General features: G+C 38.3%; 1 protein-coding gene across 1 annotated transcript in view; it reads right to left on the reverse strand.

Annotated features, from left to right (window-relative positions):
- Positions 1 to 3,221: 3,221 nt before the first annotated feature.
- Positions 3,222 to 12,828, reverse strand: part of LMO1 (LIM domain only 1) — a 115,665-nt gene continuing 106,058 nt past the window's right edge. Inside the window, exon 4 of the mRNA XM_015812230.1 lies at positions 3,222 to 3,462. Within this exon, the coding sequence (XP_015667716.1) occupies positions 3,357 to 3,462 (106 nt within the window). The 3' untranslated portion in view covers positions 3,222 to 3,356. The remainder of the gene's footprint in view (positions 3,463 to 12,828) is intronic.

Below are 12,828 nucleotides of genomic sequence, written 5' to 3' on the forward strand. Positions count from 1 at the left end.
GGGATTCAGCAGATAGCCCTGAGAAAGAATTCTGGCTGAAACCTGATTAGAGAGATCCATAACTGATCAGCATATGATAGGATGGAATAATGTAACTTTTTATATTCCAACAAAAGATACTGGGAATGTGGCGTTTATGGGCCCTCCCAATCAAAACAAATTTCTATTTATTGGGGCAGCTGCAATTTCCAGGTATCTGATTAAAGAAAATCAGCTTGGTTCTTTCATTATGGCCCTTCTACTGGTAGGGAGGGAAAGAGGTATTTCTTCAGATAGTTAGGCAGTATTTAAACAGGGATGTCTATCAAGATGTTTCTGCATCTTATTAGGAAAGGATTGGGGTCCTCATAAAATAAAATTCCCACTCCCCCCCCCCAGAGTTGAATGTGGCATTTGAAGGACTCCTAATCTACGTAATTTATCCCAGTAAAAAGCCTGCGAAGGTTTGGCTAAGAAAAACTGATTGGCTCAAAGTCATCCAATGGGCTTCTGTGGTTAGCATAGATCCTGTTCCTAATCCAGCTCACTACTATACCACATTGTATTTTCAGCTTTATTTTCGTTGTGTTTTCAATGGATTTAATAGAAGTAATGAAAATTGCATTATTTTTATAACATTTTGTTGCCTTTCTGGCCATTGTTGGTGAAAAGGCAGAGCATAGAGTAGTACATTCAATATATTAAAACACAATCCAACCTTCAGTTTCGCATTATGATAATTTTAAGAGTGGTGTTTTCTTTAAATCAGTTGCCAAAGCTGGATATCTTTCGAAGCTTCATAAAATCTAGAACTCCTCTCACACTTTCTCTGGAGTACTTCATCCATCCAATCCAGTGACCACTTGAATCAGCCCTGAGAAAGTTAGCAAGGTATGGTTTTCCTTTGTTGCTTTTGCCTGCTGCTAGCAGCATCTATAAATTGACTCTAAAGGAAGATTCATTAAAGCTCAAGCAGAAACCCCGGTGGCAGGTTTTGCTTGTTCTGAATGCAGGATCTGATTCAAAAGCTGAAAGACTACATTACATGCTAGTGGTTACTAAACTGATTAAGAGCTGGTTTATCTTTAGCACTAAAAAGAGCTATCTGCTAATACTAAATACCATTTACCCGGCTCTGATTCCCCGAATCAATATTTATGTCGAGTGATGAGTACAGCACTATCAAATAGGTTTTTGCTCTCTGTTCTTCAGAGCTGCAGCGATTATTCAACCACATTATTCTGGGATTCAGTTCTTGTTTCTATTAAGCAAATTTGCAGTGTTCACACAAAAATTCATGATTGCATTTTTATTCTGGATTCCTTTTTTTTTTTTTTTTTTTGGAAAAAAGAAGATGTCTTTATTTTGTACCTAAGAATGAACAGGAAGCTTCAGTCAGTACTTTCCCATATATTTATGACCATGTTTATATAAAGTCTGTTCTGATTTTTTTAAATGTAAAATTCTGAGTGTTTTGTTGCAGCTTCTATAAAAACAGATTATAATTCATTAGGATCTCTCTCTCCTGTGAAGTTAAAAAATCTTAAGCATGAAAAATATGTTTTAAAAAACCATTAGCACCAGTACAATAGATTGAATTCAGTTCCAAATTGAAAGAGGCAAAGCACAATAGAATGGAAATGGCATTTGTATAGGAGCTTGTGTGGTACAGATGTTTACAAATGATTGCCTGAACTGTTAGAAAGCTAGAACATAGCTCCAAACTCCAAATGTTTAACTGCTCATGTGTGTACTCCAAATCTTTTCTCTTTATTGCTGATGCTTAGGGTTGGAGTTGGGAGAGGAATCTAACAAAACAGCCAAAGAGTCTAGAGACAATATATCAATTGCTTGATGGCTTAAATCTATGGTGTCTAGATTTTGGATATCCTACCCCTGGCATGACTTGGGACTAGCACAACTTGAGCAGCTGTTTCTGAATCAAGAAGATACAGATGCCCAGCAAAGTGCTAAGATTCCCCATCAGATTTTAACTGGTTCATGAATTTGTATGGCAAAGCAGAAGGCTCGTTTTTTTTCTGGGTAGCTATAGGACACAAATATGATTCCATGAATAACTAATTTATACAATTCCTTTAAAAAAAAGCAATTGGGGACCAGGCAGAAAGACTTTGGATTGGCAGTGTTACTACTATGGCCTTGAATGTGGCCCTCTCCCTTCTTTACTGAGAGAAGGCTATCTCCCTTCTTTACTGCCCCAGGGTTAAAGCAGTTCCAACCCTTTCAGAATTTAGAAGGCCACTATGATCTGTTGTTCTAGAACAGGGGTGTCAAACTGCCGGCCCATGGGCCGGTTTCATCATACCGGAGCCGCACCCACCCCATTGCCGGCAATGGCGAAAAAGCTCCGATACGTTGCGCGACGTCACGTCACGTCACGTGATGTCGCGAGTTTGACATGCCTGTTCTAGAAGGTTTTTGGGACTAAAGTGGATATTGTGTCCCTTCTGTAGGTTTTCTTTTCTTTCTGTCTTTTGTCAATATGAGAGTGTTTCCTTATTACTAATTTAATAGTACTAAATTACTACTAATGTACTGTTTCAAAGCTTATGATGAAGTTTATGTTGCTTAAAGACTAAAGTGGTTTATTTGCCTGAGTAATGAAGAGAAGAAAATATAAACATTTAGAAATAAAGAATTCCAAATCCTCAAAGATATTTTGTCTTCCACATCTGAATGAGGTACACCATCCTTCTACTATGAACTTTGCTTCTAATTGTTCCAAGGTTCTTTTACATCAGCAGTATAATTTAAAAGGCAGTGTATGTAATCATTGTTGCTCTTGTTAATCAGTTGCAAGTCACCAATTTTTGCAAGTTTACTGAAAATTGCCTGAAGTCTTCCCGTTGTTCTGCCTCTATTGTCTGCCAGCTCTTATTCTAGATGGGTAATTAAGGATGAGCTGTGAATGGTTGTCGTCTTTCCATATAAACAAAAAAAAGAGTTTTAAGATGACCAGGAAACATTCATAATTTTTAATTCACACCTGTAATAAAATTGCATTACATTTTTCATAAAATAAATGTTCCAGTTTATATACAGAAAAACAGACTGTACAGAGCTTTTCCCCAGCTTCCCCCCTCCCAACTCACAAACATACAGGCAAATGCAGTGCTCAGCTAAGCAGGCACAACTGTACATCTAAAATTGGAATTGCTGTGTGTTATTTATGCATGTGTGTGAGTGTGTGTGTGTTTGTGTGTGTGTGTGTGTGTGTGTGTGAGAAAGATACTACAATGTAGATCGTCCTTTGGGGACCAAGGATTAAAAAAATATTGCAGGCAAGCTGAGAGACGCCTTTCACTGCTAGTGTGGCTGAACGTCCATTCCACAGTGTTTCAGCCAAACTGGATTTGCTATTGAACTTGGGGCTCAAAGCTTCCATTCAGTTGCCCCTCCTCATAGTCCATCTGACACAAGATCATGTTGTTCTTCAGGAAAAACTTGTCCCCCACGCAGAATCTAAAACACAATAAACAAACAAACCATTAGAAGCTACTTTTATCAATTCCAGAGCAGGGGAATGAAAACATCCTGTGTATTGGCACAACGTTTGTTTCTCATTCCTATTTGTGAAGAGAGAAAGAGAAAGAGAGAGTGAGAGAGAGAGAGAGTGTGAGAGAGAGAGAGAGAGAGAGAGAGAGAGAGAGAGAGAGAGAGAGAGAGAGAGAGAGAGAGAGAGAGAGCATTTACATACATCATGTACAATTCTCCAATTTTTTTTTTTTTTTTTTCTTAATGACAGATTCAGATGATTCTATTTCACCTTCAGTGGTTCAATTTTTTTTTTTTAAATCATTTAAGAAGTCTGTGTAAAACATAACCCACATTTGATTTACCTTTTAAGCTGAGTGAGACAGTCTGGCTCAGTGGGAAAAAGTGTCAGTTATTTAATTAATTGATAAATATTTATCTCCACAAAAGTGCGTGCTTGTTTGCACTGCACCATTTAGTGTTTTTACCTTAGGCATCAAAGGGTCCTGCTTCTCGAGTAATAATAATCAGAGAGAGAACATTTACCCTGGAATCTTCACATCTCAAAATCAGCTTTGCTTAATTTATTTTCCTCTAAAATGTCAGTGTTTTGGATACTTTTGACAAAATATCTTGAACTTCCAATTTAATGAAAACTATCTTACAAAATCATCTTAGTTCAGGCTGAAATCTAGTTAAGAGAAGGCAGCATGAGTTCTACAGAAGAACAGGACCATGGACAGTTCATGATGGATCGGGAAAGATTCTTACCGCAAAAAAATCAGGCCAGAATAAGGAGTCACCTAAAGACACTGAAGGAAGAGTGTGATAACTGCCAAGTTCAATTCCACTCAATTTCTTATTTTCCCAATGATAACTTCATTTCTGTCCTGCACCCACTTTAATTTGGGAGTTCATGAGAGAGAAAACATCATGTAAAAATTGTATATAAAACATTACGTGTATTTTGCATGTGCATTTATTAAAAGGAAGTATTCTTGTATTTATTTTTTTCAGTTGTACTGATCTGTCATTAGTTAATTTCTCTTTAACACTGTGCGTACTGTTTATCAATAAATCTGTGCAATGTAGAAGTTGGTGTATTCCAATAAGTGAAAAGAGCAGAAAGATGCACGTTAGGTACATTCAGATAAGGTAGCAACTAGTCCTGCTGGCAGAGTTGATTTACCTGGCTTTATCTATTCTGAAAAACCTTCTGGTGCTTAAAATGGATGAACACCTCCTAGAAGGGCCATTTTACAATGCCGGGAGTTCAAAAGTTATGAAATCAAAACAGGCAGGGCAATTTTCTCAAATTATGCAAAGCAAAGGCTACGCTGACATTTCTTTTCTCACGAGAGTCATTTACATGGTAGTATCTTCTGAAATGATTTATAAACCTGATTCCTGCCCCTTGCATTGTCTGAGTAGTATTCTGCAATTGCAACCTTGGAAAAGGAGATGTAGAGTCCATTGAGTTCAAACCCATGCTCATTGAAGCAATCCAAATTAACATTTTATATATTTTCATAACACCCCCCAGATATCTTTTATCAAGGCTAAGCAGAGTGTTTTTTTTCAATCTTCTAAATCTCATTTTTCTGTCCCATGATCACCCTGATTGCCATGTGTTGTTTATTTATTTATTTATTTTATTCAATTTTTATCCCGCCCTTCTCCTTATCGGACTCAGGGCGGCTGACAGCCTTATAAAACAGATACTACAATAAATACTAATTTAAAACCAAATTAAAAAGAAATATTCACTATGGCCTATATAATTAAAATTTCACTTAAAACCCCACTAAAAATTCCCTAGGCCAATCCCGCTTGTTGGAAGAGCCATGTCTTTAGGGCGCAGCGGAAGGAGGGGAGATCCGGAATCACCCGGATCTCTGGGGGTAGTTCGTTCCAGAGGGTGGGGGCTCCCACCGAGAAGGCCCTCCCCCTGGAGGTCGCCAGCCGGCACTGTCTGGCTGACGGCACCCTGAGGAGACCCACTCTGTGGGAGCGTACCGGCCGATGGGAGGTAATCTGCGGCAGAAGGCGGTCTCGGAGANGAGAGCATTACAGTAGTCCAGGCGGGAGGTGACGAGGGCATGGGTGACTGTGCGCAAGGCGTCCCGGTCCAGAAAAGGTCGCAACTGGTGTATCAGGCGTACCTGATAAAACGCCCCCCTGGTCACGGCCGACAACTGGTCTTCCAGTGTCAGCCGTGAATCCAGGAGGACCCCCAGATTGCGTACCCTCTCCGAGGGGACCAAAATTTCGCCCCCTATAGTCAGCGATGGAGTCAGCTGACTATGCCGAGGCGCCGGCAGCCACAGCCACTCGGTCTTGGAAGGGTTGAGCCTGAGTCTGTTCCTCCCCATCCAGACCCTTACGGCCTCCAGGCAGCGGGCCATCACGTCAAGGGCATCGTTTATGTTTTAGGTTCACTGAACCTTTCCTAAAACAAAGTTCCCAAAATTGGGCTCAGGTTTTGAGCTATGGTATGACAAATGCAGACTAAAATACAAAATTTGCTTCATACTATTTGGATGCTATGCTTCTGCTTACACCTATGTTCTATTTCACAGTTGCTCATATTCAGCTCTTTATTCTTTTTGCATATACTACTGTAATGTCATGCCTGGTATTTTCTTATTCTATTCCTGTACATTTAAATTCTTTCTTTTTAAATAAAGAACTTTGGGTTTGTCTCTATTAAAATTCTGTTCTGTTAGTTTTACTCCAATTCATTAACCTATCAATTCAAATAATAATAATAATAATAATAATAATAATAATAATAATAATAATAATAATAATAATAATAATGATGATGATGATGATGATGATGATGATGATGATGATGATGATGATGATGAAGAAGAAGAAGAAGAAGAAGAAGAAGAAGTAGTAGTAGCAGTGGTAGTAGTAGTAGTAGTAGTAGTAGTAGTAGTAGTAGTAGTTGGAAGGGACCTTGGAGGTCATCTAGTCCAACCTCCTGCTCAGGCAGGAAACCCTATACCATTTCAGACAAATGGCTGTCCAGTCTCTTCTTAAAAACTTCCAGTGTTGGAGCATTCACAGCTTCTGGAGGCAGGTTGTTCCACTGATTAATTGTTCTAACTGTCAGGAAATTTCTCCTTAGTTCTAGGTTGCTTCTCTCTTTGGTTAGTTTCCATCTGTTGCTTCTTGCCCTGCTTTCAGGTGCTTTGGAGAATAGCTTGACTCCCTCTTCTTTGTGGCAGCCATTGGAGCACTGCTATCATGTCACCCCTCGTCCTTCTCTTCATTAAACTAGACATACCCAATTCCAGCAACTGTTCCTTATATGTTTTAGCCTCCAGTCCCCTAATCATCTTTGTTGCTCTTCTCTGTACTCTTTCTAGAGTCTCAACATCTTTTTTACATCATGGTGACCAAAACTGGATGTAGTATTCCAAGTGTGAACTTTATTTTTGCTTTTCTATAGTATCATCTTGTTTATGCTATTGTCTGCCATGTGCAAATCTAATAAGGGTCTGATTAATAGACAATGACATGCTCTCTCAGTAAATAAAGAACAACCTGAAAACCTATCTTATGTCATCCTGATAGTAGTGGAACTATTGTTTAAAACTAAAATATCTTCATAATACCCTCATCCAATATGACCTAAAAAGCATGATATAGTATTACTGAGGCACTGTGAGAGATTTTGTTCAAAGCTTCTTCTGTCTTGGCTCACTCCTTCTTTAAATTTTAATCTATGTCTACATAAATTCTTATGAATAGAGGCTGTTTCACATTATATATTCATTGAATGCTGCACAAACATAAGCATCCTGTCTTGGTTGCCTTCTCTAATTACTTCCTCTGACATCCAGATGTCCATTTAAATGAATGATGGGCTGGAATTAGAGTCCTCTACACTGGCTTCTCCATTCTGGCACTTCTAGATGCATTGAAATGGCAACTTTTAAATCTGGAAGGCACCAGATGAGGGAAGAATGCTGGATATATTGTCTCTCAATACTTTAAACAAAGACACAGTGTGTGTGTGTGTGTGTGTGTGTAGGTATTAGAAAGACCAGCCTTGCTCACCCCATTCCCAAATTCGGTGCATCTCAAGCCAATGATTATATATTTGAAGTGGTATCTAGAAAGGGGATGACTAGGTGTGCATTCCATGGGACCAATATCATAATTGTTCACTATTTTCATTTTTTTTCAGCATAAGAAAGGTGATGGATGAATGATTGAATGAATGGATGGATGATACCAAACCTGTAGTTATTTAAGGAACTGCTAATGAGACATGCAATGGCATTAAAGTATTCTTCTAATATTAGGATAAATTTTAGAAGCCCAAACAATGTGTGCATATATCAAAATACATAGACAAATTTAGTAACATAGCACTATTTCTACTTCATATCTCATTATGCATGATTTGGATGCCTAAATTTGTCAGTGCAAATAAAAACTCTGCCATCAAGCCACACATTTCATTCAAACTAGATTATTTTTGCTAAACTCAAAAGACAATGGACCAGGACTCCGATGACTTATTCTTTCAATTTATATTTCAAATGTTATTGGATCTAAATGGAATTCAGATAAAATTAGTTGAATAATATGATCTTCCATTCAGTTTACATTGTGCACCCACTTCACTCAAACTAGACTGCTAGAAAATTATTGCCTACCAGATAGACTGATCCTTCCACAACTCTGTGACTCACTGGATTTATGCAGTCCATTTTTGCTACTTTATTTGTAATTCTGAAAGATACATAGACCTTTCTTTGGAACTGTGTCAGCCTTTGACAAAAGTGCAAAATGTTCGATACACAATGTAAACTAAACAGAAGATCATATTATTCAAAAAAATTTATCTGAATTTCATTTAGATCCAATAACATTTGAAATACACTTGGGAAAAAAAAGTCAGCTATGTCAAAGGAGTCCTTGCCCATTGTCTTTTGGATTTAGGACAAATAATCTTTTGTGGAGCAAAATGTGTGTCTCTATAGAGGGGGAGTTGGGGATCCTAATTCCCTTCCAAGTAACTCAAACTGTGCAAGAATATATAATGCATGTCAACTGTATGGGTTGAATGCATACATTTTTGCACTTTGATAGATAAGTAATGCATTTCTTCTCAGTAAGAGATCAGGAACAACCATATAACCACGAGAAACATGTTTGGTGGCAGCAGGAAACAGTAACCAAAGATGCTTTGGAAAATGCACCATCCAATCTAGTTTGCACACTGAAAGGGATTATATGTTATTTCCATCTAAAAAAATTGAGAGGGATTAAAATGTTCCTATACTACCAAGGATATGGACTATTTATAAAATAACTACAGGAAACATATGTTCTTTTCTCTCTTAATCCCAGTTTATATATGCCGCTGCTAACTGGGAGCTACAGTCCCCACAATTTTGAGTTGATTGAAGAACCATTATAGAGAAAGTAGGAGATATGGTGTCTTTTCACCTGAATGTCTAAAAGGGCTAATGCCGTTATACAGTTTTCCAAATGGAGAAATGGAAAAAAATGCTGATAGTAACAGTTTTGTTTTAAAACAACAATTGCGTTTGCCAATGATACATTATTTAGAATGAAGGAGAGTAAAGATGCAAGGAAAGAGGACAGGAAGGGTAGCAAGGTTAATTCCAAGGCCATTAAGAGAATGGGTGAATATTTGTTGGCTTGGAAAGGCAAGAAGAAAAAGCACAGAATTTAAACTCTGGAATAGTGACCTAGTATAGAAACTTTACTTGTGTAATGCAGAAAGAAAACCTTCCTTGTGATACGGCTTCATTCTTATGCACAATTATTTATTATTAATGTTTTGTGCCCCTGGGACAGTTTTTCTCCCCCTTCCTAGTGTCTGAATGGATAAATCCCTGCTGTTTTCTTGGAAAGGCTTTTTGGAAATATTTTGCCCTTGCCTGCTTTCTAAGGCTGAGAGAGAATGACTGTCCCAAGGTCATCCAGCTGGCTTAGTACCTAAGGCAGAACTAAAACTCATGATCTTTCCGTTTCTAGCCTTGTACCTTAACCACTGCACCAAACGTGCCTTCTTTATGTGCAATAACAATATTAATTTAGCCAAGTTGTATCTCTGACTTTCTGCAAGGTAAATCAATATCTGACTAAAAGGTTACATGTCAAAAGTACCAAAATGTGATGGAATGTGCAACTGGGAGAGTTTTAGCAACACAGTTTCCCACAGAGAGGCCCAGATTAAGAGACTTCACTCTCCCAAACTGGGGGGAGGGGGGGAGAAGGTTAAGGCTGATCACATCCTAGAATCTCTCAGGGTATATTTAGCAGATTAAAAAGCTATAGCTTTAGTGGGGCAAGATTCCATCCATTAGCTGTAAGCAAAGAAAGGATTGGACTTGACTGGACTTTGTTACGTTGTCTCTGGGCTTAGGCCCGATACAAAATGTACAACTGTGCTTGATGAGAAAACTAACAGAAGAATTCCTAAAGCTGAGGCAATCTGTCAAGCTGCTCCTTCTCCATTGCTAAGAGCAGCAAGGAAATAACAGTGCGCTCTTTGTCCGTCAGCTAATAGCGCCTAAGCAATAAAAGTGGATGAGTTCCCCAAAACTCCACAGGTTCCAGCTGATCAACAGTACTCTCAGAAACAATTGGAAAGATTAAGAGCATCTTATGCTACTGCTCTGATACACCTGCTGTTCTTTACACCAAATTGGCAGAATATACCTATTATGTAACCTGTGAAGAATACACAATGCAATGAAAATTATGTAGGGGAAAAAAAGCATGAACATTGTAGAATAAGCAAGGAAACCCTGCCCCACTAACTTGTAACATGAAGCATTATCAAGTTATCATGATTCTGCCATATACTCTCTAGCTAAGCTCTTGATGACTGAATCAGAGTTTTTTCAGGTTTGAATTTACATTGGAGACACCTCCACAATAATGATATAACTCCAGTTTGAATCTGCACCTTGAAATTTGACTTGCAAGGCCTCTCCAAGCATTCTGGAAGAGAAAGGTTTCCCTTGCTGATTGAAAAACAGACAGATGCTGACTCACTACTTTTTGCTTTAAACCAAGAAGGCAAAACCCCCTGAAGGAGTAGTAATGCAAAATGAAGATCAAAGTTTTGCTACTGACACAAAGACGGTGTGCCTGACACCTGCCTCCAGACAAATCAGCTGGCTAGAGGCTTTAGAGTAGCACATTTGTTGAGCTCTGTAGTGCATTATGAAGAAATCTTTTATGTATTAGGAATGACATTTTGGAAACTTTTCACCTGGTATCAAGGCCATTTCACACATGATTGAAAGCAAACCTAGGTTTGCCACCAAATGCAAATAACCAGTCCAAGCCCTGATAAGCTTCCTGAACAATATAAAGATTGTAAAACATTCATATACTAGGTTTCTAAGGACAAAGAGTGGTGGTGACGCAATGGTTAGAATGCAGTACTGCAGGCTAATTCACTGCTCACTCCAGGAGTTCAATTCTGAATGTCTCAAGGTTGACTCAGCCTTCCGTCCTTCAGAGGTCAGTCAAATGAAGACCCAGATTGTTGAGGGCAATATACTGACTCTGTAAACTGCTTAGAGAGGACTGGAAAGCACAGTGAAGCAGTATATAAGTCTAAGTCGTATGACTATTGCTATTGCTATTTTGATTAAGTCATGAAGAACCAAGCAATTTCCTACTTGAATAAAAGTAAACTCATGGTCATGTATTCCCTACCTCAGAAAAGGTGGGTTACACTGAGAAGTGTTTTATAATTATACATGGCAATCCATGGGCTGATTAAGAGTAATAATCTCAAGTTCAACCATGTTTTAAGTATTATATAGGCATTTTAAAATAGGAACTAAAGAAAACTAAAATCCCATTTGAACTCTTTTACCAAAAAAGGGTCAAATAACCTCATTGATTTTCAATGCTGGAAAAGTAACCAAATTCCTACTGTAGTCAAAATTAAAAACTTGTGAGGTGCTTAAAGGTGTTTTGTTGTCCAAATTAAACATAATGAATGAATGACCTTCTTGAAACCAATTATTATAGAATGGCTCTTTGAATTCTGCTCCTTGATTGGAACTTCCAAAAATATATTCAATATATACTTGAAAATATGTAATAGGCTTTCTTTTATCAAAGCTCATGTTGCTACTCTGCACATTGCTAAAGCATGAGATCTTCATGAGTATGTGAGGTGAACAGTAACACAGATTCTGCCATACCCAGAAGACCAGATCCACCTCTTTGATGCATCTTCTACATGCACTCATTCCTCTAATGATATTACACTATGGCCATCATCATTCTTCGCAAGCATGGCCATGCTCATAGCAGGGAATCTGGGCAATGACAGTTCATCACATAAGGCTGAGGGAGGTTGCTGAGTAGAAGGAAAGTTAGTCAGCTCTGCAGCATGAATATGAGAAGAGAGACTGGATGGGAGCACAGGAGATGAGTAAAAAGTAGAGCTTCATTTCACCGAATAGTCCATTACTCAGTCTGAGCTTAGTTTGTGGAGACAACTCAACTGTTGGCATTCAGCAAGTCTGACCTACATCAGCTGTGGAGGGAGGAATATAGCTGAGAGGTAGAGCACATACAGCATTTTATAAACAGAAAGTCAGCTAAAGAACTGAATATTAGGGGGAAAGAAAGGTTTCCACAGAAAGCTACCAATTCACAGTGCTAGGTTAGATGAGCAATTAATTTGAACTGATAGCCACTGTGAAGATAAAACATTCATAAACATAATTGCCATCATCATTATCACCATTATTACCCTCCACCCACCATCCCTGGAATGGCTGTCTCTTGTATTTCATAGCAAGAAGTTTCCTTTGCTATCATTTGAGTTGTTTTACATGGTGCTTAACAAGCAAATAATCCAAAATCAGCTACCTTTAACAATTCCTAAAATGGGATTAAATTACAACATGCAGACTTTTGTAACTAAACATACATTTTACCCACTAACAGAGAAGGAAGACAAAAGCTACTCACAGGGTTTAACCCTCTGGGACAGATGCTCAGGGAACAGAAGGGGGACAGAACTGGCAAAAATCATGTATTTTCCCTTTAACAAACAGCAGCATCTCTGGCTGGAGTTATGCTCACGGACACTTACAATCTAAGCCCATATGTTTCACTGAGTAACATTTCATGTGTATTTTAAAAAAAACAGCAGGTAAATTGCCTTTAAGATTCTTTTAAATGCTGCCTATAAATCTTGAAATGAGGTTGAGCATTTAAAAGAAAGAAGGGGGCGGGGGATAGAAGAGCCCAAATCCAGTTCTCCTTTAACAAATTGCAAAAGAATTATTGCCAGGAAATATTTTAGAAGTAACAGTTAACGCT

The sequence above is a fragment of the Protobothrops mucrosquamatus genome, unplaced genomic scaffold, assembly GCF_001527695.2.
Source record: "Protobothrops mucrosquamatus isolate PMUCROS unplaced genomic scaffold, P.Mucros_1.0 scaffold_5, whole genome shotgun sequence".
Classification (NCBI taxonomy): Eukaryota; Metazoa; Chordata; class Lepidosauria; order Squamata; family Viperidae; genus Protobothrops; species Protobothrops mucrosquamatus.